Consider the following 27,295-nt stretch of genomic DNA (forward strand, 5'->3'; position numbering starts at 1 on the left):
TCCACCTCAGTAGCACTGACTCATATGCATTCCGTTTTATGGTTGAGTAGTATTCATTTGTATTTATGTACCACAGCTTCTTTATCCATTCATCTGTCAATTGGCATCTAGCTTGTTTCCATGTCCCAGCAATCAGAAATAGTGCTTCAGTGAACATTGGGGTACATGGGTCTATTTCAATTATGGCTCTCTCAAGGTATATGCCCAGTAGTGGGACTGTTGGGTCATATGGTAGTTTAATTCCTAGCTTTTTAAGGAATCTCCATACTGTCTTCTATAGCAGCTGTATGGATTTCCATTCCCACCAACAGAGTAAGAGGCTTCCCTTTTCTCCACACCCTCTCTAGCGGTTATTATTTGTAGATTTTTGAAGACAGTCCTTCTGACTGGTGTGAGGTGATATCTCACTATAGTTGTGATTTGCAGTTTTCTAATAATGAGCGATGTTGAGCATCTTTTCATGTGTTTATTAGCAATCTGTATGTCTTCTTTGAGGAACAAATCAGAATATAATAATAATTTTTCTCTGATCTCTGCTGTCAAGTGTCCTTTTCCTCGCTGTGAGTTACAGTTTGCCTTGACATCCCTAGGATGCCCTCCAGGACTGAGCTGGTCTCTGGACCTGCTCTCGGGACAGCTCAGATTCTGGCCCTACACCCTGTGTATTCTTGCCTCCAATGTCCACAGCCACCCAAGTCAGTGTCTGCTGTTCTGTGGGAATTCTCATTGTCCCTTTATGCATTTCATAGGCACAGAGTTTGCCTAGTTGATTACTTGGATTTAACCTGCAGCTTGTCCCGTTGATAGGAAGGTTTTCAATCCTCTTCCCAAGCCACACTGCCCCTGGGGTTCAATCGTGGTTTTATCTCCACCTCTACACGTGGGTTGTCCATAGCAGTGTGCTCCCGAGGCTGCCCTCGAGGGCTTGGCTCTGCTCCAGTGAGGACCAGGTGTGGAAGTGGTGCTGCCGCTTGGATCTCAGGTCCTCTGGCAGTTCCAGGTATGCAGGGGAGCTGGAGGTCAGGGGAGTAGGAGACATGGTTCTCTTAGGGTTCTCTCTAGCCTCTGGCAGCCTGCAGCTGTGGGGATCTGCTGTCGCGGTCGTGTGGCAGCTTGGAACACAGTGCCAGGTACCCAGGGGAGCCGGAAGCCATTGGTACAGGAGATATGGGGCTACTAGGATATTTTCGAGCCTCTGGCACCTTTGTCTCACTGAGAATTAAGAATGGAGGTGGTACAGCTGCTTGGATTGCAGGGACCCTGGCAGCCTCAGGTGCAGGAGCTACAGCACTTAGAGACTTTTTCTAGCCTCAGGCAGCTGGCGCTCAAAGAGACTTTCTGGCTGGTCCTTCTCTGCTGTTCAGCATGTCAGGCACTTAAATGCCTCCCCTGGCTGGGGTCCTTCTCTATTGCTCACTGCATCAGGTACTTAAAAGGTCACCCTCCCTGGGTCTTCCACAACTGGTCAGTTGCTGGTGCTGGCATGTGGGGAGAGAGGCTACAGGGATGGCTCCACCCCTTGCCCATGACTCAGCAGTATCGCCTTGCCGCCACAGCTGTCTGGCATTCCTCCAAAGGCATTTCCACCACAATCTCCTCCCTGGCGTCCCCTCAAGTGGTCTCCCCATAGTCAACAACAGACCTTACCCTGAGATTGCTCTCCAGTCTATATGCTCCAGCTCCCAGCTACCACACATTCCGGGAGACTTGTGTCCCTGTCCAGGGGAGGGAGGGGCTGCCACAAGGGTTGTCTGTGTGGTTCTCATTCCATTCAGACTGTCCTAGATCAGCTGCTGCATTCTCCTACAGCCTCCATTGTCCCAAACTATTGCCCTGCTGTGGGGATCTGACTGATGCTTCAGTTCCCCTCTACCTTGCATGCAGGTTCAGCCTTGATCACTCTCCTCTCCTTTGTCCTGACAAGTTTTGCATCGACCTGTACATTCCTTTTCAGTGGTCAGGGACTCCTGCCCACTTTCAACTGGTATTCTGAGAGCACTTCTGCAACTGAAGGTGTATTCCTGACGCATCATCCATGGAGACAGATGTACTCCACACCCTCCTACTCCTCCAACACCTTACCTATGGCTGTGTACTGTTGAATTTGGTTTGCTAATATTTGGCTGAAGACTTTTGCATCAAAATTCATCAAAACCATAACATTTCTTTTATTTTTCTTCAAGCTATCCTTGTTTGTTTCAGTATGAAAACAGTGCTGGCCTCATATTGATTGAACATTTTCCCTCCTCTTCTATTTTTCAGTAGAGTTTGAAGATTTGTAGGAATTCTTCTTGAATGTTTTGAATAACTCACCAGGGAAACCAGTGTTCCTGGACTTTTGGTTGCTGGAAGGTTTTTGATTCCTGATTCAATCTCCTTATGGGTAATCAATCTGTTCAAGTTTTATATTTCTTTATGATTCAGTATTGGAAGACTCTATGTTCTTAGATTATTATTCATTTCTCTTAGATTTTCCAAATTGTTCACATATAATTGTTGATAATAGTCTCTGAGAGTCTTTTGCTTTATGTAGTATTAGTTGCAACATATTGTCTTTCATTTTTAATTTTTAAAATTTGAATCTTTTTTGCTCTTATTTTGAAGAGTTTTAAGCTAAAAGTTTGTCAATCCTGTTTATTTCCTCAGAGAATGATTTCTTGGCTGCATTGATCTTTTTCTATTAACTTTTTAGTCCCTATTTCATTTATTTTCACTGTGACTTTTGATACTTCCTTTCATCTACTAACTTGGACTTCATTTGTTCTTTTTTTTTTTCTAGTATGGATTAGGATGGTTTTTGTTTTTGTTTTTAGCTTTTCCTTGAAATAGTGATTTATCACCATAAACTTCTACTTAGAACTGCTTTGTCTACATGGCATAAATTTCAGTTATGTTGTATTTCCATTTTTGTTGCTTTCAAGGTATTTTTTGAGTTTTCTTTTATTTCTTTGTTGACACGTGGTTTTTAGTGGTACCTTGTGTAGTCTTCACATGTTTTTAAGTTTTCCAGTTTTCTTCTTTTAATTTATGTCCAGGTTTATACTCTTGGAGTTAGAAAAGATGTTGGATATGTTTTCAAAATTCTTCAATTGGTTGAAACTTATTTTGTTGTCTAACATATGATCTATTGTTGTCTAACATATGATCATATGTTGTCTAACATATGATCTATTCAGGAGAATGCTTCAAATACACTTGAGAAGAATGTGAATTCTATTTCTGTTGGGTGGAATGTTCTGTAATATGGGTCAATCTGTCAGGCCTAAGGCTTCATTACAGCCAATGTTTCTTTTTTGACATTCTGCCTGGATGATCTATCTGACAAAATGCATAGGTACTTAAAAGTCTCCTACTATTATTGTATTACTGTTTGCTTCCCTTATACTCCTGTCCATGTTTGATTTATGTATTTAGTTGATTCTGTGTTGAGTGCAGGCTTCCCTGGTGGCTCATTAGTAAAGAATCTGTCTGCCAAGCAGGAGACGTGGGTTTGATCCCTGGGTCAGGAAGATACCCTGGAGAAGGAAATGGCAACCTATTCCAGTATTCTAGTCTGGGAAATCCCATGGACAGAGGAGCCTGGTGGGCTATAGTCCATGAGGCTGCAAAAGAGTTGGACATGACTTTGTAACTAAACAATAAAACAACAAATGTTGAGTGTATATACATATTCATAAATGTTGTTTCTTCTTCCTGTATAGTTCCTGATATCAGTAAGCAGTACCCTTCTTTATCTCTTACTATCCATATTTGTTGTAAAGTCCATTTTATCTGATATTAGTATACTTAACTCCAGCTTTCTTTGGGTTTCTATTTATGTGGACTATCTTTTTCCATCTTTTCAGTTTTAGTTTGTGTGTCTTTACACCTGCACGGAATCACTTGTAGGTATGAGAGTGGTGGGTCTTGCTTTTCATTCATCATCCATTGTGTCTTTTGACTGGAAAATTTGATACATCTGCTTTAAAAGTAATTTTTGATGGCATGAACTTACTGTCATTTTGCCCCTTCTTTTCTGGCTATTTTGTAGTTCCTCTGATGCTTTCTTCTGCTCTTGCTCTCTTCCTACATTCCTTCTTTTTTTTTCTCTTTTGTGTTCCCAATTTTTCTTTTTTTTTTTTGGTTTTGGGTTTGGTTTGAATTGTGTTTTGTTTTTGTTTTATGGTTACCATGAGGCTTGCACATAACAACATATATCTCTCACAGTCTAAGTAGATAACAAAGCTTTGAATGCACTCTATATTTTGACTTAGAATATATTTATTTTCCTCAACAGGTTTTAAGCTTTGTATATTTTATAACTTGTTATGTTACATATAGCTTATCACAATATTATAGTTGTACTTTTCATGACTCTTGACTTTTATGCAAACCATGTTGCCTTTAATTACCTGCTTTGAAAGTGAAAGTGAAAGCCACTCAGTCATGTCTGTTTCTTTGCAACCCCATGGACTATGGAGTCCATGCAATTCTCCAGGTCGGAATACTGGAGGGGGTAGCCATTCCCTTCTCCAGGAGACCTTCTCCAGAAGATCTTCCCAACCCAGGGATCAAACCCAGGTCTCCCACATTATAGGCAGATTCTTTACCAGTTTAGACACAAGGGAAGCCCAATTGCCTACTTTACTTATTCAATTATTCTGAATTTCAGTATATATTTACTTTTACCATTGAGACTTATACTTCTTATGTTTTCCTTTTACTAATTAATACCTTTTCTAAACATTAAAGAACTCCATTTACTACTTCTACTAAGGTTGGGCTAATGGTGTTAAACTCCTTTAGATTTTGCATGTCTGTAAAACTCTTCTCTCTTCTCTTCAATTCTGAATGACAACTTTGCTTGGTAAAAGTCATCTTTTTCTTTCAGCATTGTGAATTTACCATACCACTACCTACTGGCCTGCAATGTGACTGCTGTCAAAGCTCCTCATGTTCTTATAAGAGGTTCCCTTAGAAGCTGCTGCTTCTAAGATGCTTCCTGTCTTTAATGTTTGACGTTTAATTATGTTTCTTGGTGTGGGTCTCATTGAATTCATCTTATTTACAATTCTGGGCTCTTTAAATCTGGATGTCTGTCTCCTTTCCCAACTTAGGGAACAATTTAGCCATTATTTCTTCAGAAAAGCTTTCTGTCCCTTTCTCATTCTTCTGGAACCTACATAAAGTGATTATTGGTCCACATGATGTTGTCCTATAGTTCCCTTACCTTAATGTTTGTGCAGTCATTTTTCCTTTTGCTGAGTTTGTTAATCGTTTCTATGCTCTTTTTAGTTTAACACTGCAATATTCTATTGTATATTTCAGTTCAGTTTTGTATTTTTCAGTCCTCTGACTTCTATGCAGTATTTCTTTATATTTCTTGTGGTTTTTATGTTCTCACATTGTTCATGCAGTCTTCTCCTTATCTTGGTGAACATCTTTCAGCATATTATTTTGAATTCTTTACTGGGTAATTCATTTATATCCATTTGATTATGGTAATTTTATGATATATTACCTTATTAAAGTATCTCATTCTTTTGTTTGGAATCTGTTCTGTTGTTTCTGCATTTAATTGTCTCCTGTTTATCTAACTCTAGATAAAACAGTCATCTCTCCCAGTCTTGAAGGAGTGGCACTAAACAAGATGAATCTAGTCATTCAAGCCTATCCTAGATTTTGCTTTTCTTTGAAAATTTCCATATTGTCCAAGTATCAGCTAATTGCATTATCAGTATCTTTGAGTTGTTAAGGGTATGCTCAGACCTGTCAATGTCCTAAAATGAAGGACCTGACTTAGCATCTAAGATTGGGGTGATTGAAAACCCTACCTTCAGCTAGCAGCCTTTAAAGTATGCAAATTATACATGCCTCTGAGTGTAAACATAAGTTCCACAGGTCAACAGAGGAAGGCAATATAGAGAAGAAAGATGGGTGGCATTCTCAAAATTTCGGGTGCTTTCTCCAGGAACTGGAGAAAGCAAATGGGCAGGGTGACCTTAGGCCCACTGGGCTCTGCTTGTTGAGAGAACCACCAAAGGCTGTAAGATGTGTGCCAAACAGGAAGCTTCCCTTTCAGACAAAATCTCCTGGACACACTAATAGGCCACTTTCACAGAAAGTCTGGGGTGTGTTTCAATCTCCTCTCTGTGCAGTGCCCTGGGGAGACAGCTGACCAAGAACTTACTTCTTCAATTGGCGATTATTAGAGTCCCATGGGACCCAGCAAGCAAGTCCCTGTGACCAGAGCTTTCTCATCTCCCTTTCTCTCAAACTTACAAAACTGCTGTATACTATGAGAATCACCATTTACCAAATACCATGGGCAAAGTTGCTCCAATCTTTGCTCAAAATCTGCCTCAGTCTTTGCTCAAAACCTATCACCCTGCACATTTAGCAAGAGTTACCATAAATCTCTAAAGTAAAGGGTCCAGAGATAAGAAAGGAAGCAACAAACAAATGAAAAAATAAACAAAAAAAAAAAGAAAGAAGTAGCTGGGTCCAAGATGGTGAGCAATGAGAACTCCAAGAGAGCATGAGTCTCATTATATGCTTATTTTACTATATTAGAATATTAAATGACACACCTACCAGTGCCTATAAATGGAAATTATTGTTCACAAAGGATTAACAAATGTAGGCACCCCACTCCTTTGAAAAAGCCCTGCCCCTTCCCTGGAGGACTAATGCATATGCTTCTGCATCACTAGCCTCACTCGTCCTCCCGTCGTCTTTACATTTTTAAAGTAAATCCCTATCACCGCGTGGGTGAGAAGTTCATCTGTGAACTTCTTCATTCTTTGCCCATTGAAGAAATTTTGTTATCTGTTGAGAAATCTCAGCTTCCATTTCATTACTTCTTTTTTTTTTTATTAGTTGGAGGCTAATTACGTCACAACATTTCAGTGGGTTTTGTCATACATTGATATGAATCATTACTGCTTCTTGAATAAAACAAAACAGAACCGTCCCCAGTCCAGGCAGAGAGGCTAGGGTCCATGGGACTTAATTCAGTAACAGTATTACTCTGTCGTTACTCTGTGTGAAATATTTAACATTCATGTTACAAAACATATTTTATTATCCTTGCTGCATAAATCAATTAAAATGTGTATTGTTACATTCATCATAAAATTCCAATTTCTGTATCATGATTGTTTGCTTAGCTCCTTTCCTACATTTTCTAGTCCTTCCTGGACCTCTTTCTCTGAATCACGATTCTTTAACCTGATTGCATTTTACCATCTTTAAAAGAAAATTCTATGCTTTTAATATTCTTCCATATATTTTCAGTCATTTCTTTTGGTTTGTTTTATCCTTCCCAGTCTTTTGAGCTTTTAACATTTCTTCATATCCACGAATCACTTCACTGTCTTTCCCTGAAAAGTTTTCAACAAGTTCTTCATGTGACCAGAATTATTTCTTCTCTTTCAGGTCCCAACATGAGTTTTGTCTTATAGAAAGCTTCCTAGACACCCCCCCCTTTTTTTTTTTTTACCATAAAGTTTCTCTTCTCCATGTATTCCCTTTTATTTCCCTCTAGGCACTTAATATAAGTCATTTAAATTTTGCTTATTTTCATGTTGACTTTAAAATTCTGTCCCTGATTGACCTATATAAAATTTATAACATTTTTCTATCTTGTTAATCATTCACGTGACAGACTAACACAATTCTTATAACTGTACATGTTTAAATATTTTTTGACAGATTAATGAATCTCACATCAAGATTACAGTGCTTCTCAGGAACTCATCATCAATGACTTGATACTACAGCACTGAACATAGAAATATGAAGCACATTTTCTACAATATCAAATACTCATTCCCTTTAATAAACATTAAAATAATTCATAGGTATTTAGTAAGAATGCTTTTGTCTACATTATATCAAAGATATCATACATCAAGAAATGCTATAAATATCTCCCAAAAGAAGACAAAGTTTTGATAAAAATCACATCTTACATTGCTCCAGGATTCATTATGCATGCAGTGCCTGGACAGGAACATTTGTAGATGTCATTATTATAACTTAATCCCAGCATAATTCCAAGTAACTGTGTGAAAATAACTGAAAATGCCTCTAAAGTTATCATCTTTGAATACTAAATGAAATAAAAAACAGAATGGTTGCTCAAGTTATTTTCTTCAACCCCTGGTTTTTTCATGTATAATTGTGACTATATTATCTAAATGCAAATACTAATTTAATAAGCTTTTATATAAAGCTCATTATTTTCTTAAGAAAATAGGCAAAGTTAGATTTTGTTATTCTTTTTGTATAATAGTACTCTCAATACAAATGGCATTCACCTATAAACAATAATATTAATAATGTATGTTTTCCTTACTGCTACTGATTTAATACTAATAAACTGAAAAAAATATTCTGAGAAGATTAATCATTGTTTCAGTAACTATAATACTTTTAATTTAAACACTTTGAAAAATACACAGATTCTTAACTGACAGTCAGTTTTAATGTCAGAAATAGTTTTAGGATAAAATCAGATTTTTCCTAAAGTCAGAATGCTAGCATTAAAAAAATAAAACTTGAGTAGTGATGAAAGTAACACACAAAGCCCTGGTTGTTAATCAATGATGTTTTTAACTATCTCCATAGTTTTGCCTTTTCCAGATTGTAATAGATTTGGAATGATACAGTGTATAGACTTTTCAAACTGGCTTCTTTTACTAACCAAGAATCCTCTAACTAGCAAGACTCTAATTCAGATTTGATGGAGAAATCAAAAGGTTTACAGCCAAGGAAAACATAAGAGAATTCAGCACCACAAAACCAGCTTTACAATAAATGCTAAAGGAACTTCTCTAGGCAGGAAATGCAAGGAAAGGAAAAGACCTATAACAGATAAGCCCAAATGGTAATAGGATAATACATGTTGATAATTACCTTAAATGAAAATGGATTAAATGCACAACCAAAAGACAAAGACTGCCTGAGTGGATACAAAAACAAGACTGGTATATGTACTATCTACAAGAGACCCTTGTCAGAGCTAGGGAAACTTACAGACTGAGAGTAAGGGAACAGGGGATGATATTCCACACAAGTAGAAATCAAAAGAAAGCTGGGGAAAGAATGCTGTTTTCAGAAAAAGTAGACTTTAAAACAAATACTGTTATGAGAGACAAAGAAGGACCCTACACAATGATCAAGGGTTCAATTCCAGAAAAGGACATACCAATTATAAATATGTACACACCCAACATAGGAGCTCCTGAATATGTAAGGCAAATACAAACAACCATAAAGGAAGAAATTGACAGTAACACAATAATAGTGGGGGACTTTAACACCCCTCCTTCCTCAATGGACAGATAATGCTGATAGAAAACTAATAGGGAAACAAAGGCCTTCAATTCCAATACACTTTAGATCAGTAGGACTTAACTGATATTTCTAGAACATTCCATCCAAAAGCAACAGACTACACATTCCTCTCAAGTGCACAGGGAACATCCTCCAGGAATGACCACGTGCTGGGCCACAAGGTGAGCCCCGGTAAATATAAAAAAACTGAAATCACATCAAGCATCTTTCCTGATCACAATGCTATGAGATTAGAAATAAGCCACAACAAAAATCTATTTAAAAAAAACCACAGAAACATGTGGCAGCTAAACAACATGCTACTAAACAACCAATGGACCACTAAAAAAATCAAAGACAAAATAAAAAATTACCTAGAGACAAATGAAAATGAAAGCACAATGGTCCAAAACCTATGGGATGCAGTTAAAAGCAGTTCTGAGAGGGAAGTTGATAGAAATTCTACCTCAAAAAATAAGAAAAAAATCTCAAATAAACAATGCAAGCTTATACCTAAAACAAATAGAGGAAGAAGAAGAAATGAAACCTAAATTTAGTAGAAGGAAAAGAATCATGAAGATAACAGCAGAAATAAATGAGATATAGACAAAGAAAACAACTGTGAATATCAATGAAACTAAAAGCTGCTGATTTGCAAAGATAAAACTAAGCTGAGAAATCTTAAGCCAGACACATCAGGAAAAAATGTGAGAGGCCTCAAAACAATAAAATTAGAAATGAAAAAAGGGAAGACATAACTGACTCCACAGAAATACAAAGGATCATAAGAGACTACTATGAACAACTCTATGCCAGTAAAATGGACAACCTGGATGAAATGACAGATTCTTAGATATGGTTTTCCCAGACTGAACCAGGAAGAAACAGAAAATGTGAACAGATGAATCACAAGCACTGAAATTGAAACTGTGATTAAAAACTTCCAACAAACAAAAGTCCATGTCCCGATGGCTTCACAGGTAAATTCTATCAAACATTTAGAGAAGTTAACACTTATCCTCTGAAACAGTTCCAAAAACTGTAGAGGAAGGAAAACTTCCAAACTCATTCTATGAGGCCACTATCACCCTGATACCAGACAAAGATATCACAAAAAACAAAATTACAGGCCAGTATCACTGATGAGTACAGATGCAAAAATCCTCAACAAAATACTATCAATTCAAATCCAGCAATACATTAGAGGGATCATTCACCATGATCAAGTGGGATTCATCCAAGGGATGGAAGGATTTGTCAGTATATGCAAATTAATCAATGTGATACATCACATCAACAAATTGAAGAATAAAGACCAGGTGATAATCTCAATAAATGCAGAAAACCTATGGACAAAAGTCAGCAATATTTGTGATAACAGCTCTCCAGAATCTGGGCAGAGTGGGAACATATCTCAACACAATAATGACCATATATAACAAACCTACAGCTAACATCATACTTAATAGTGAAGGGCTGAAAGCATTTAAGATCAGGAAAAAGACAAGGATGTCCACTCCCACTACATATATTCAACATAGCTTTGGAAGTCCTAGCTGTAGGTATAAGAAAAGAAAATAAGGTAAAAGGAATTCAAACTGGAAAAGAAGAAGTTAAACTGTCACTGTTTGCAGATGACATGATCTTTTGTATGTAGGATTCTAAAGATGGTTTCAGAAAGCTACTAGAATTCATCAATGAATTTGGTAAAGTTTCAGGCTACAAAATTAATATGGACAAATTTGTTGCATTTCTACACACTAGCAATAAAAATGAGAAAAAGAAATTTAAGAAACAATTTCATGGATTATCATATAGAAAAGAATCAAATACATAGGAATAAGACCACCAAGGGCTGCCCTGGTAGCTTAGATGGTAAAGAATCCGCCTGCAGTGGAGGAGACCTGGGATCAATCCCTGGGTCAGGACGATCCCCTGAGAAGGGATGGCTACCCACTCCAGTATTCTTGCCTGAAGAATTCCACGGCAGGTCAAGAAGCAACAGAGTCAGAATTGAACATGGAACAACAGACTGATTCAAAATGAACATGCCAAGGCTGTATACACTCACTCTGTTTATTTAACTTCTATGGAGAATACATCATGCAAAATGTCAGTCTGGATCATTTATTTTTCTGGAATTGAGCTGCAGGAGTTGCTTGTATATTTCTGAGATTAATCCTTTGTCTGTTGCTTCATTTGCTATTATTTTCTCCCAATCTGAGGGCTGCCTTTTCACCTTGCTTATAGTTTCCTTTGTTGCGCAAAAGCTTTTAAGTTTAATTAGGTCTCATTTGTTGGATGCATGAAACAAGTACTCAGGGCTGGTGCACTGGGAAGACCCAGAGGGATCGGGTGGAGAGGGAGTTGGGAGGGGGGATCGGGATGGGGAATACATGTAAATCCATGGCTGATTCATGTCAATGTGTGGCAAAAACCACTACAATATTATAAAGTAATTAGCCTCCAACTAATAAAAATAAATGGGAAAAAAATGTCAGGCTGAATGAATCACAAGCTGGAATCAGGATTGTCAGGAGAAAAATCAACAACTTCAGATATGCAGATGATATCACTCTAATGGCAGAAAACGAAGAGGAACTAAAGAGCTTCTTGATGAAGATGAAAGAGGAGAGTGAAAAAAACTGTCTTAAAACTCAACATTCAAAAAACTAAGATCATGACATCCAGTCCCATCACTTCATGGCAAATAGATGGGGAAAAAGTATAAACAGTGACAGATTTTATTTTCTTGGGCTCCAAAATCATTCCGGATGGTCACTGCAGTCACAAAATTAAAAGATGCTTGCTCCTTGGAAGAAAAGCTATGACAAACGTGGACAGCATCTTAAAAATCAGAGACATCACTTTGCTTACCAAGGTCTGAATAGTCAAAGCTATGGTTTTTCCAGTAGTCATGTATGGATGTAAGAGTTAGACCATAAAGAAGGCTGAATGCTGAAGAACTGATGCCTTCAAATTTGGTTCTGGAGAAGATTCTTGAGAGTCCCTTGGCTAAGTATAATATGTCAAAACGGCTTCTCATACAAAGAAAATGCCTGCTGACGCAGGGAACACAAGTAATGTAGGTTCAACCCTTCAGCTGGGAAGATTCCCTGGAGAAGGAAATGACAACCCATTCCAGTATTCTTGCCTGGCAAATTCCACAGATAGAGGAGTCTGGCAGGCTACTGTCCATGGGCTCTCAAAGGGCTGGAAACAATTCAGAGTGCATGCACACACACACACACACACACACACACACACACACAATATGTCAGAGAGAGAAGCACAAATACTGTATAATTTTTCTTAAGTGGAACCTAAAAACAAATGAAAAAGCATAAAACAGAAACAGAGTTATAAATATAGAGAAGAAACAGGTGGCTGCCAGAACGGAGGCACCTGGGGAAAGAAAGAAATAGGTGAAAGAGATTAAGAGATACAACTTCCGATTTTGAAATAAATGAGTCACGGGTATGAAATGCAAGGTGTGGGGAATCTAATCAATACCTATGCAGTATCTTTGAAATCAAGAAAATTAGAACTATCAAGGGCACATTTCAAGCAAAGATGGGTGCAATAAAGGACAGAAATGGTATGGACCTAACAGAAGCAGAAGGCATTAAGAAGAGGTGGCAAGAATACACAGAAGAACTGTACAAAAAAGATCATCATGACCCAGATAACCATGATGGTGTGATCACTCACGTAGAGCCAGACATCCTGGAATGTGAAGTCAAGTGGGCCTTAGGAAGCATCACTATGAACAACGCTAGTGGAAGTGATGGAATTCCAGTTGAGTTATTTCAAATCCTAAAAGATGATGCTGTGAAAGTGCTACACTCAATATGCCAGCACATTTGGAAAGTTCACAGCAGTGGCCACAGGACTGGAAAAGGTCAGTTTTCATTCCAATACCAAAGAAGGGCAATGCCAAAGAATCTTCAAACTACCACATAATTGAACTCATTTCACATGCTAGCAAAGTAGTGCTCAAAATTCTCTAAGCCAGGCTTCGATAGTATGTGAATCAAGAACTTCCAGACTTTCAAGCTGGCAGAGGAACCAGAGATCAAATTACGAACATCCATAGGATCATAGAGAAAGCAATATTCCAGATAAACATCTACTCCTGCTTCATTGTCTACGCTAAAACCTTTGACTCTGTGGATCACAACAAACTGTGGAAAACTCTTCAATAGACATGAACACCAGACCATCTTACCTGCCTCCAGTTAGAACTGTACACAGAGCAACAGACTGGTTCAAAACTGGGACAGGAATATGTCAAGGCTGCATATTGTCACTCTACTTATTTAACGTATATGCAGGGTACATCACGTGAAATGCCGGGCTTGATGAAGCACAAGCTGGAATCAAGATTGCTGGGAGAAAAAAAACAATAACCTCAGAGATGCAGATGACACCACACTTATGACAGAAAGCAAAGAGGAACTAAAGAACCTTTTGATGAAAGTGAAAGAGGAGAGTAGTAAAAAAGCTGGCTTAAAACTGAACATTCAAAAAACTAAGATCATGGCATCCAGTCCCATCACTTCATGGCAAATAGATGGTGAAACAATGGAAACAGTGAGAGACTTTATTTTCTTGGGCTCCAAAATCACTGCAGTTGGTGACTGCAGCCATGAAATTAAAAGATGCTTGCTCCTTGGAAGAAAAGCTATGACAAACCAAGACAGCAGATTAAAAAGCAGAGACATTAATTTGCTGACAAAGGTCTGTATAGTCAAAGCTGTGGTTTTTCCCATAGTCATGTATGGATGTGAGTGTTGGACCACGAAGGAGCCTGAATGCCAACGAATTGATGCTTTTGAGCTGTGGTGCTGGAGAAGACTGCTAAAAGTCCCTTGGACAGCAAGGAGATCAAGCCAGTTTACCTGAAAGGAAATCAATTCTGAATGGTCATTGGAAGGTCTGATGGTGAAGTTGAAGCTCCGATACTTTGGCCACCTGATGCGAAGAGCCAACTCATTAGAAAAGACTCTGATGCTGGGAAAGATAGAAGGCAGGAGGAGAAGCAGACGATAGATGAGATGGTTGGATGGCATCACTGATTCCATGCAAATTGAGTTTGAGCAAATTCTGGGAGATGGTGAAGGACAGGGAAGCTTGGCGTGCTGCAGTTCCATGGGTTCGCAAAGAGTCAGATACAACTGAGTGACTGAACAACAATCTTTGTATAATGATGTATCATTTCTAGACTTATTGTGATAATCATTTTAAATAGGAAACTCAAAAAAGGGACTAGATTTATGGACACTGGGGGCAGAGGTTGAGAGGAGGGGAACTGGATGAAGGAAATTCAAAGGTATTGATGCTAAAAAGAAGAACTGCTGTAACTAAACAAGAAAATCAAGTAATGCAGTTAAAAAATGGGTTAAGGTCTTGAATAAACATTAATTTCTCCAGAGATGATGTACAAAACACCAAAAAGGATATGAAAAGGTGGCTCAAGATCACTAGTGATTGTAAAGCTACAGTGAAAAGCAAAATGTGATATCACCTCATACCCCTTGGAGTGATTAACAACAACAAAGAATAACAACTCTTAATGAGGGTGGGATGAATAAAATATGAAATGTGAAATGCTGGTGGGATTATGAAATGATGCAACCACTCTGGACCTCAGTATTATGAGTCTTCATAATATTAAAACTAGAAATACCATATGATCCAGCAAACCCACTTCTAGGTATATCTCCAAAATAACTGAAATTACTATCTCAGAGAGATCTGCATTCCCATCTCTCATGTTAATTGTAGCATTATCACAATCACCAAGATATGGAACCAAACTAAGTGATTGCTAATATATGAATTCATAAAGAAAATATCTATATATACAAATGTATAATATGATATGATTTATATGCATATATGAATAACATGAAATATTATTCAGTCATAAAAAGAATGAAATCCTGCCATTTTCAAAAACATGGATGAAGCTGGATGCATTACTCAAAGAGAAATAAACCAGACACAGAAAGACAACATTGTATTGTCTACCTTATATGTGGGATCTAAAATATATCATACTCACAGAAGCAGAGAGGAGAATCGTGGTTGCCAGGGGGTGGAGGTATGGAAAATGAGGCCTTGTTGGCCAACGTGTATGAAGTTTCATTAAAGCAAGATAAAGATTCTACACATCTATTTCACAACAATGCAGACAGACTTAACACTATTGCACAGTGAACATATAATACTTAAGATGGTCAGTTTTATATAATGTGTATTTTACCAAAATAAAACCACTACAATATTATAAAGTAATTAGCCTCCAACTAATAAAAATAAATGGAAAAAAAAAGAAAAAAAATTTAAAAGAATGACAATGTGAGGTATAAAGTAAAAAATACAGCACTGTATTCAAATATTAATTTAATAAGATGTTAGGTATACTATACACACTTTTCTTTCTTAAAGAAGATATTAACTTTCAAAACATGATATAAGTACTGAAGAGAAGGGACATACCAGAACAAGCCCTGCAGCAAACTTTGGATCACATGCCATTCCATGATATGTTGCTCCTACATAAGTAGGATGGTCCCTGTAACTAAATAATAACATTTTTCTTGTGGATAAATGCACTTTAAGTTATTAATGACTCAATGATCTTTAAGAATTAGAGTCTTCAATAAAGCTGCTTTCTTTAAAATATGAATATTGTGTATCATGTCTAATGCTCTCAATCATTTTGTAGTTGGGTCGTCTCCCCGGTGCCTCCAAATTAAGTTCAAAAGTCAACGTTAACACTGTATGATGCACAGCTTAAAATCCAGCAGTGCCTCATCCTTCCAGAAATTAATCACCACTGCTGTCAACACTGGATGGACAAAGTTCTAAGACAGCAAAGTCAGGATAGATTACTGCCATGAATTTGCATGTAATAAAGCCTCAGATGGCATAAAAAGTGTTGACTGGAGGATGAAAGAGAAAGAGTGTGCAGCACAGTCATCAGGAAAAACAGAGATGGGATGCATTAAGTGTCCACACACACATGAATCCTTAGTTAAAGCTGCTCCTGAACCTCCAAACCTGACCTTAAATTCCACAGAGACACCAGGGATTTATGGATGTATCCATATTACTTAAGGCCTTTCAGAATCATGTTTTTGTTTCTTTCCATCCAAAATAATCAGATCAGTATATAGAAAGACTCTTGAAAGTTACAGTGCAAGCAGCTAAATAGCTACACCTTAGGTCAGGATAGAAATTCCATAAGGTCACCACATTACCATACTTATGTTTTCTCCTGTAAGCATTTTTATATGGATTTATTGCATTCTGTTAACTAATGTATGCTTTATTTAATGTTAAAATGCTGGTCTTGGTTATTTACCTCTGCAAAATTCTTTAAAACCATAGAGGCCCTATGTTATCCCAAGGCTTTTCATATTTTCAGTTCTTTAAACTCAGAAATAAGCAGACAACTCAGGATAATGGCCCACCATGCTTTAGTGTCTTACATGGTATCATCAGATTTTTATAGCTTGCGTTCTGCCAACACAGTACTCACATAGTCATTTTTTGAGCTATCTTTGCTATTCTAAATAATAAATTTTGTGAACAATTTTGATATTTAACTTATAGATAGTTTGATAAACTTTATACCAATGAAACAAATTACTTACACTAATAAGTATGCCAAATCATGGGACCTTTGTAATAAAAATGTTTCTCTCCAGGACACAAATCTTTGTAGTACATCATGTGCATCCCCATCAGTTGAAATCTTATTTCGATCTGACCAGATCTCCAGAGAAGTTAACATAACAGACACTTGAAGCTGAGAATACATCTAAAAACAGGAGATTCATGATATATGGCTATAAGTAATCATAAATATAATACTATCCATTTATATGCAATACCAGTATATCTGATTAACTATCTTCTTTTTCAGATGAAATTCATTGGTGGGATAAACAAGTTTGCAGGAGTATACATTTTATAAAATTGCACATGTGGGACTTCACTGGTGGGCTGTAGTTAAGAATCTGCTTTTCCCTGCATGGGTCGTGGATTCCATTTCTGGTCCAGGAAGATCCCACATGCTGCAGAGGAACAAAGACCATGCACTATTGAGGCAACTATTGAGCTGTTGAGGCACAAGGAACAAACCCATGTGTCACAACAGAGAACCAATTCAGCCAAATAAATACAGGAGTATTTTAAAAAGTGCACCTGCTATTATTCAAACAATGCTACTGTATTTACTTAACTATGAAAGGTAAATACTCACAGTGTTGATTAGACTTAAAATATAGATAATTTTCTCAGATGCAATTGCCACTTCAGAGCCCATATAATCATACTGAAAGGCAAATTGTATTTTTTAATCATCAGTGAAAATGACTAAACTACCACATTTACATGGATATAAAAATGTTAAAATAATGCAACATGCAAGCAAAAGGACAAAAATATAACTAAGACTTAACAAATACTTAACAAGTTCTAAACTTAAACCTAGGGACATTATATAGTAACCGATAATACAAAATAGGGCTTCCCAACTGGTTCGTACTAAAGAATCTGCCTGCCAATGCAGGAGATGTGAGTTTGATCCCTGGGTCAGGAAGATCCCCTGCAGAGGGAAATGGCAACTCACTCCAGCATTCTTGCCTGGGAAATCCCATGGACAGAGGAGCCTGGAGGGGCTACGGTCCATGGGGTTTCAAGACAGTTGGATATGACACAGTGACTGACTAAACAACAACAATATTAAAATGAGATGGTGATGATTATATTCCTCTTTACACATGTAGTTGTTTAGGATCAAAAGTTAAGATTCCAAGATTGCATAATTAATAAGGGTTCCTTTTTATTCACATCCTTGCCAACAATTGTTATTTGTGGTGTTTTTGATTATAGCCATTGTGATAAGTGCGGAGTGATATCTCTTAGGAGTTCTGATTTGCATTTCAGACATGCTGAACATCTTTTCTGTGCTCTGTAGGTCTTCCTTGAAAAACTGTCTGTTCAGTTCTCTTGCACACTTTTAAATTGGGTTCTTTTTGATATTGAGTTGTATGAACTCTTTATATAGTTTGGATATTAACCTTTTATCAGTCATAATTGGCAACTACTATTTTCCCATTCTACAGGCTGTCTTTTCATTTGCTTATGGTTTCCTTTGCTGTGCAAAAGCTTTTAAGTAGTTACTATTTGCTTATTTTTCCTTGCACTTTCTTTGCCTGAGGAGACAGATAAAATACACTGTTAAGATTAATGACTGAGAGTGTTCTGCCTATATTTTCTTCCAGGACTAATATGGTTTCCTGTCTTACATTAAGTCTTTATTTCATTTTGAATTTATTTTTGTATATGGTGTGAGAAAATGTTCTGCTTTCAGTCCTACATACATAGGTGTCTTGTCTTCCCAGCGTCACTTATTTTTAGGACTGCATTTTTATTTAATGTATAGTCTTACCTCCTTTGTTGTAGATTAATTGACCATAAGTGCATGAGTTTATATCTGGGCTCTTTATTCAATTCCATAGACCTATGTGTCTGTGTTTATTCTTGTATCATACTATTTTGATTACTGCAGGTTAGTGGTATAGTCTAAAATCAGGGAGTGTGATACTTTCTTCTGTTATTTCTCAATATTGATCAGGCAATTTGGGATCTTTCATGTTTCCATACAAATTTTAGAATTACTTGTTCTAGTTTCATGAAAAATGCCATTGGTATTTTGACAGGGATTACACTTAATCCTTAAATAGCTTTGGGAGTATGGGCACGTCAACAACAGTAATTCCTGAAATCTACGAAAACAGTGTGTCTTTCCATCTGTTTAGGTACAAGTCTTTTACTTCTTTAGATTTTTTTCCGTAGTTATTATTCATTCTGATGCAATAGTAAAGGAGACAGTCTTCTTAGTCTATCCTTCTGATAGTTCATTGTTAGTAGACAGAAATGCAACAAATTTCTGTATATTAATTTGCATCCAGCATCTTTACCAATACATTGATAACCTCTAGTAGTTTTTGGTGTTGTCTTTAGGATTTTCAGGAGAAGGAAACAGTAACCCTTTCCAGTAATCTTGCCTAGAAAATCCCATGGACAGAGGAGCCTGGTAGGCTACAGTACATGGGATCACAAAGAGTTGGACATGACTGAGTGACTTCACTTCTTTTCACTTTAGGATTTTCTATGTATAGTATCATGTCATCTGAAAACATTGACTATTTTGTTTCTTCCTTTCCAAGTGGGATTCTATTTCCTTTTCTTTGCTGATTGCTAAGGGAAGGACTTCCAGCACTGTGTTGAATAAAATTTGCAAGCAAGGACATCTTGCTTATCTTATCTTCAAGGAAGTGCTTTCAGCTTTTCACCATTAAGTATGATATTAGGTGTGGGTTTGTCATATATGAGCTATATTATGTTGAGGACCATTCTCTTTATGCCTCTTTCCTGTAGAGTTTTTGTCATAAATGTAAGTTGAATCTTGTAAAAATCTTCTGTATCTGCTGAGATGATCACATGGTTATTATGTGCCTATTGGTCATGTGTAGGTGTACCACAGTAAATTTTTTTGTGGATACTGAAAAACCCTTGCATCTCTGAGTAAATTTCACTAAACCATGGTGTATGATCCTTTTTATATAGTGCTGAAACTGGTTTGCTAACATTTTGTTGAGAATTTTTTCATCTATGTTTATCAGTGGTATTGGCTTGCTACTTTCTATTTTAAAAAAAGATTTATTTGTGGCTATGTTGGATCTTCATTGCTATGCATGGAATTTCTCTGCAGTGTGTAGGCTTCTGATTGTGGTAGCTTCTCTTGTTGCAGAGCACAGGATCTCGGCCAGCTAGCTTCAGGAGTTTCAGGGTGTGGGCTCAGTACTTGAGGCTTGCTGGCTTAGTTGCTCCAAGACATTGGGATGTTCCCAGAGCAGGGACTGAACACATGTTCCCTGCATTGGGAATGCAGGTGAATCCTTATCCACTGAAGTACCAGTAACCATTCAATATGACAGTAATCCAAGTCTATGCTTGAACCAGTAATGCTGAAGAAGCTGAAGTTGAACTGTTCGATGAAGACCTACAAGACCTTCTACAACTAACATCCCCAAATGATATCCTTTTCATTATAGCAGGTTGGAATGCAAAAGTAGGAAGTCAAGAGATACCTGGAGTAACAGGCAAATTTGGCCTTGGACTACAAAACAAAACAGGGCAAAGGCTAAGAGAGTTTTGCCAAAGAACGCACAGGTCATAGCAAACACCCACTTCCAACAACATAAGAGAAGACTCAACACATGGACATCACCAGGTGGTCAATACCAAAATAAGATTGATTATATTCGTTGCAGCCAAATATGCAGAATCTCTATACAGTCAGAGAAAAACAAGACTGGGAGCTGACTGTGGCTCAGATCATGAACTCCTTGTTGCCAAACTCAGACTTAAATTGAAGAAAGTAGGGAAAACCACCAGACCATTCAGGTATGACCTAAATCAAATCTATTAGGATTATACTGTGGAAGTGACAAATAGATTCAAGGGATTAGATCTGATAGAGAGAGTGCCTGAAGAACTAGGGATGGAGGCTCGTGAAATTGTACAGGAGGCAGTGATTATGACCATCCCCAAGAAAAAGAAATGCAAAAAGGCAAAATGGTTGTCTGAGGAGGTTTTCCAAATAGCTATGAAAAGAAGAGAAGCTAAAGCCAAAGGAGAAAAGGAAAGGTATACCCATTTGGATGTAGAGTTCCAAAGAATAGCAAGGAGAGATAAGAAAGCCTTCCTCAGTGATCAATGCAAGAGAAAAGAGGAAAACAATAGCATGGGAAAGACTAGAGATCTCTTCTTGAAAATTAGAGATACCAAAGGAACAGTTCATGCAAAGATGGGCACAATAAAGGACAGAAATGGTATGGACCTAACAGAAGCAGAAGATATTAAGAAGACATGGCAAGAATACACAGAAGAACTATACAAAAAAGATTGTCATGACCCAGATAATCACAACAGTGTGATCACTCACCTAGAGCCAGGTATCCTTGAATACGAAGTTAAGTGGGTCTTAGGAAGCATCACTATAAACAAAACTAGTGGAGGTGATGGAATTCCAGATGAGCTATTTCAAGTCCTAAAAGATGATGCTGTGAAAGTGCTACACTCGATATGTTGCAAATTTGGAAAACTCAGCAGTGGCCACAGGACTGGAAAAGGTCAGTTTTCATTCCAACCCCAAAGAAAGGCAATGCCAAAGAATGTTTAAACTACTGCACAATTGCACTCATCTCACACTAGTAAAGTAATGCTCAAAATTCTCCAAGCCAAGCTTCAACAGTACATGAACCGTGAACTTCCAGAGGTTCATGCTGGTTTTAGAGAAGGCAGAGGAGCCAGAGATGAAACTGCCAACATACGCTGATCTTCAAAAAAGCAAGAGAGTTCCAGAAAAACATTTACTTCCACTTTATTTTCTATGCCAAAGCCTTTGACTGTGTGGATCACAATAAACTGTGGAAAATTCTTAAAGAGATGGGGTTACCAGACCCCTGACCTGTCTCCTGAGAAATCTGTATGCAGCTCAAGGAGCAACAGTTAAAACTGGACATGGAACAACAGACCGGTTCCAAATCGAGAAAGGAGTACGTCAAGGCTGCATATTGTCACCCTGCTTATTTAACTTATATTCAGAGTACATCATGTGACATGCTAAGCTGGGTGAAGGACAAGTTGGAATCAAGATTGCTGGGAGAAATATCAATAACCTCAGATAAGCAGATGAAACCACCCTTATGGCAGAAAGCAAAGAAGAACTAAAAAGCCTCTTGATGAAAGTGACAGAGGAGAGTGAAAAAGTTGGCTTGAAACAACATTCAAAAAACTAAGATCATGGCATCCGATCCCATGACTTATGGCAAATCGACGGGGAAACAATGAAAACAGTGACAGTCTTTACCGGTTTGGGCTCCAAAATCACTGCAGATGGTGACTGCAACCATGAAATTAAGATGCTTTCTCATTGGAAGGAAAGCTATGATCAACCTAGACAGCATATTAAAAAGCAGAGGCATTACTAGCAAAGTCCATCTAGTTAAAGCTATGGTTTTTCCAGGAGTCACGAATGGAGGTGAAAGTTGGACTATAAAGAAAGCTGAGTGACAAAGAATTGATGCTTTTGAATTGTGGTGTTGGAGAAGACTCTTGAGAGTCCCTTGGACTGCAAAAGATCCAACCAGTCCTTTCTAAAGGAAATCAGTCTGGAATATTCATTGGAAGGACTGATGATGAAGCTGAAACTCCAATACTTGGCCCCCTGATGTGAAGAATAGACTCATTTGAAAAGACCTTGATTCTGGGAACAATTGAAAGTGGGAGGAGAAGGGGGAGAAAGAAGATGAGATGGTTGGATGGCATCACTGACTTGATGGACATGAGTTTGAGTAAGCTTCAGTCATTGGTGATGGACAGGGAAGCCTGGTGTTCTGTAATCCATGGTTTCACAAAGAGTTGGACATGACTGAGTGACTGAACTGAGCTGAATTACCAGGGAATCCCTGCAATTTTCTGTTTTTTTTTTTTTTTTTTTAATGATATCTTTTTTTGACTTTCCTGTCAGGGTGATGCTCTCCCTATGGAATAAATTCAGAATGGTTCCATCCTCTGCAATTTTGTGGAATAGTTTGAGTAGGATAGATGCTAACTCTTCTCTTAAGTTTTTGGGGAAATTCACCTGTGAAGCCATGAACGTTTGTTTTTGGGGTGTTTTAAAATTGCAGATTCAATTTCATTACTTATAATTATTCTGTTCACATTTTGTATTTCTTCCTGGTTCAGTCTTGTGAGATTGTACATTTTTAAGAATTTTCCCATGTCTTCCAAGTTGTACATTTTATTGGTGTATAGTTGTTCAGAGTAGTCTCTTATGATCTTTTATGTTTTTTTGGTGTTTGTTGTAACTTTTACTCTTTCATTTCTGATTGTATTGACTTGGGACCTCTCTTCTTTTTCCTTGATTAGTATGCCTCTTTTCTATTCTTTTAGTACCTATTTCATTTGTTTCAGTTCTATTATTTATGATTTCTATCCTTCTACTAATTTTGAGTTTTATTTGTTCCTTACTAATTCCCTTAGCTGTAAGGTTAGGTTGTTTATCTGAGATTTTTCTTGTTTCCTGAGATAAGCTTGTGTCAAAACCTGTGTCAAAAACTTCTCTCTTAGAAATGCTTTTGTTGTATCTAATATTTATGGACGGTTGTGTTTTCTTTTCATTTGTCTCCAGGCAGTTTTTATTTCATCTTTGATTTTGTGGTGACCCATTGACTATTAACAAGTACAGTGCTTAGCCTGTATGTGTTTAGTGGTTTCTTTTCTTTTCTTTTTTTTTTTTTTAGTATTTTTCTTGTAGTTCACTTCTAGTCTCATTGCATGTGGTCAGAAAAGACGCTTGACATGATTTCTGAAATTTACCAAGGCTGGTTTTATAGTCTAGCATGTGATCTATTCTGTAGAATGTGCCATGTGCAGTTGGAAAAATTTGCAATCTGCATCTTCCATATATATATGGAATGTTCCATATATATAGAATGTGTCATTTAAGGCTTTTGATTTCTTATTGATTTTCTGTTTGGATGATCTGTTCATTGACGTAAGTGAGCTGCTAAATTGCCTACTATTATTGAGTTACTGTCAATTTCCCCTTTTATGTCCATTAATATTTACTTTATGGTTTTGGATGCTTCTATGTTGGGTGCACAGATATTTACATTTGTTATACCTTCTTTTTGGATTGATCCCTATCATTATGTAGTGTCCTTGTCTCTTGTAACAACCTCTTTTTCAAATCTGTTTTGTTAGATATAAGTATTGCTACCCTGACTTTTTTTCAATTTCCTTTTGCATGGAATACTTTTTCCCATCCCCTCACTTTCTGTCTGTGAGTCTTTAGATCTGAAGTGAGTTGCTTCTTGGCAGTGCACAGATGAGTCTTGTCATGTATCCATTTAACTACTCTATTTCTTTTTTATTGGAGCATTTAGTTCATTTCCATTTAAAGTAATTATTGATATGTATGTTCACATTTCCATTTTGCGCATTGCTTTGGATTTGTTTCTGTAGGTCTTTTTTGTTCCTTTCTTCTTCTTTTGTTCCTTTCTCATATGTTTTGATGACTACCTTAACATTATATTTGGGTATCTTTTACTTTTCTTGTGTGCATATAGTATACATTTTTCTTTTGCAGTTACCATGATGTTTTTATGTATCAATCTATACATCCACATATGTATTTATATACGATTAAGTTGCTGATCTCTTAATTTCAAATACATTTTTAACAACCATGTGTGTATATTCAACTCCCCTCACAATTACTGCTTTTAACGTTTTATTTTACATCTAATTTAAGTATCTCCTAACTCCTTATTATAGATATAGATGCTTTTGTTAAAAGACAAAATTCTTCCTACCTTCCTTCTAGCTTTGCATGTGAGATGATTTCCAACATTTACCTTATGTTTGCTTCCACTAATAAGCTGTTCCTTTCATAATTTTTGTATTTCCAGTTTTGGACTTTTCTTTCCCCTTAGTAAAACTGCTTTACCATTTCTTGTAATGCTAGTGCCTGAACTCTTTTAAATTTAACTTGTCTATAAAGATTTTGATCTCTAAATCAAATTTGAAGAGCCTTGCTGGACAGAGTATTCTTGGTTGTACATTTTTCACTTTCAACATGTTACATACATTGTGCCACTCCCTTCTGGACTGCAGTTTCTGCTGAAAAGTCAGCTGATAGCTCTATGGACATTCTTTTTGTAGGTTTTTTGTCCTTTTTCTTTTCCTGCTTTCAATGTCCTCTTTTCATCTTTCACTTTTGCCAATTTAATTGCTATCTCTCTCTCTCTTCTCCTTCTGGGGGCTGTATAATGTACATATAAATGTGCTTAATGTTGTCCCAGAGTTCTCTTTCAAGGTTCTCATTTCTCATCATTCTTTTTTCTGTTCAACATCAGTAATTTCCATTACACTGTCTTCCAGCTCACTGATCCATTCTTCTGTATTGTTTAGTCTACTATTGGTAGCTTCATGTGTATTTTTCATTTCAGTGTTGTATTCTTCATCTATGTTTGGCTGTTCTTCATATTAATATTTTCTTGCTCTGTGTATGCATTCTTCTTCTGAGATTTTTGATGGTCTTTACAAGCACTACCCTAACCTCTTTCTTGACTAGATTGCTTATCTCCATACCTTCTTTTGGGCTTTTCTCTTGTTGCTTCATCTGGAACACGCCTGTCTAAGTATTTGTCTAAGTATTTGTTTTGTATGTACCTGGTAGATTGGTTGTGCTTCTTAATGCTTGAGAAGGGGCCTTTTGCAGGCACTATGTGTTTCAGCAGCCGACTCAACTTTCATCACCTTTGGTGTACACTCTAGTGGCTTCCCCTGTGTGACTGTGTGGGTCTTTCTGTCGTTGAAGGCTGACTAGGTGAGAGGTCTGTTAGTCTTGCTTGGCCCCTGGTCCAGTTGGTTGGCAGTTCTGCCTCATGCATTGGATGCCAGGTGCTGGTTGGAAGGACCAGGTCATAAGGCAGCTGGCAGTGAAATTCCAGGGAGTTCTGGGATAGTGTTGGCTCGGGGCTGTATGGAGTAAAGGTGCAGAACATTCCAAGGCCATAGCACTTCCACTGCTGGATGAAGCCTGGTCCTGGGGCCTGGCTTTTGATAGGCAGAGCTGGGGCCCGGAGCCTTGTTGTAGGGCCCAGGGATCCCAGGAGCTGGTGTCATCATTTTTTATTACTGCTTTTATAAAAATTATTTAAAGATTTTAAAATTCCATTTTATGCAAAAATTCTAGAACATCATGATACTGACTTATACAAAATTACTAGTAATAATGGACAAAACAGGTTTTTTTTTTTTTTTTAACTTATTGCCTGTGTTTGCTAAAACAAATTGTATAAATGAAAAGTTCCAAAATCAAGTGTGTTCCCATGTATTCTTCTTCTCCTCTTACAATTTATTAGGTATATACCCAGTGTGTTCTACAGAATGTTTGTCATCAAATCGTAGCCTCCCTCTTATGAACATTGTTTTTCATAGTTAATTAGCAGTTAAATTTTTAGCATTAAATAATATCCCAATGTATGAACCTACCACAAATTATCCACTCAGTTACTAAAGAAAATCTATGTTCTTTCCAATTTTATAAATATGAATAAAACTACCATAGCTATCTAAAAAATGATTATTTCCACCAGAATACCCAAGCATTTACACAGCACAGAATATTCTTATAAGATAATGTTTATTAAAAAGATCTTCTTCAATTTAGTAACAAATAAAACACTTTAAAATGAAAATTGACTTAAGGAAGTGTTTCGCCCCAATTTGGGGGTGAACCCAGAAATATATGCCACTAGTTATAATCCAATAGATTACTAGATCTCCCCTTTCATACAAAATTTTACAATAGTTCTAATAAATATTGTTATTGATCCCCTTATGCCATTGGAAACCCAACTGATAATGTGTCTTTATGTCCTGTCACACTGATACATATATTTTCAACAGAGTAATATATTTCTGCATTGCAAAGGTTATCTTTATATTCCTTTTCAATTTAAATAAAAGGGTGTAAGGAAAATGTATCAATAATACTTACCAAAGCTTTATCCATAATGACACATATTTTCAGAACTCTTTTCAACATCACACCTGAATCTTTCTGCAAAACAGAGAACATGAATTGAATAAAATGTTTAAAAAATTTTATCTTGTTTGTAATTATCATGTACATTATATAATGATATATATGTATATATACATATATATACACATATATGTATACATATATATATATATACACACTCACACACTCACACAGGTATAGATAGATAGATTATAGCTACAGATACAAACATGTAAAGATATAATTACAAGAAATATAAAGATCAATGACCACTGAGTAAATAATCTGGGAGAT

General features: G+C 37.0%; 1 protein-coding gene across 1 annotated transcript in view; it reads right to left on the minus strand.

Moving 5' to 3' along the window:
- Positions 1 to 27,295, minus strand: part of LOC133050543 (A disintegrin and metallopeptidase domain 3-like) — a 107,361-nt gene that overhangs the window by 45,399 nt on the left and 34,667 nt on the right. Inside the window, exons 7-11 of the mRNA XM_061134786.1 lie at positions 26,975 to 27,037; positions 17,594 to 17,665; positions 16,983 to 17,149; positions 15,823 to 15,904; positions 7,953 to 8,092 (exon numbers count right to left, since the gene is read on the minus strand). Coding sequence (XP_060990769.1) covers positions 7,953 to 8,092; positions 15,823 to 15,904; positions 16,983 to 17,149; positions 17,594 to 17,665; positions 26,975 to 27,037 — 524 coding nt within the window. The remainder of the gene's footprint in view (positions 1 to 7,952; positions 8,093 to 15,822; positions 15,905 to 16,982; positions 17,150 to 17,593; positions 17,666 to 26,974; positions 27,038 to 27,295) is intronic.

Source organism: Dama dama, chromosome 32 (genome assembly GCF_033118175.1).
Source record: "Dama dama isolate Ldn47 chromosome 32, ASM3311817v1, whole genome shotgun sequence".
NCBI classification, from domain to species: Eukaryota; Metazoa; Chordata; class Mammalia; order Artiodactyla; family Cervidae; genus Dama; species Dama dama.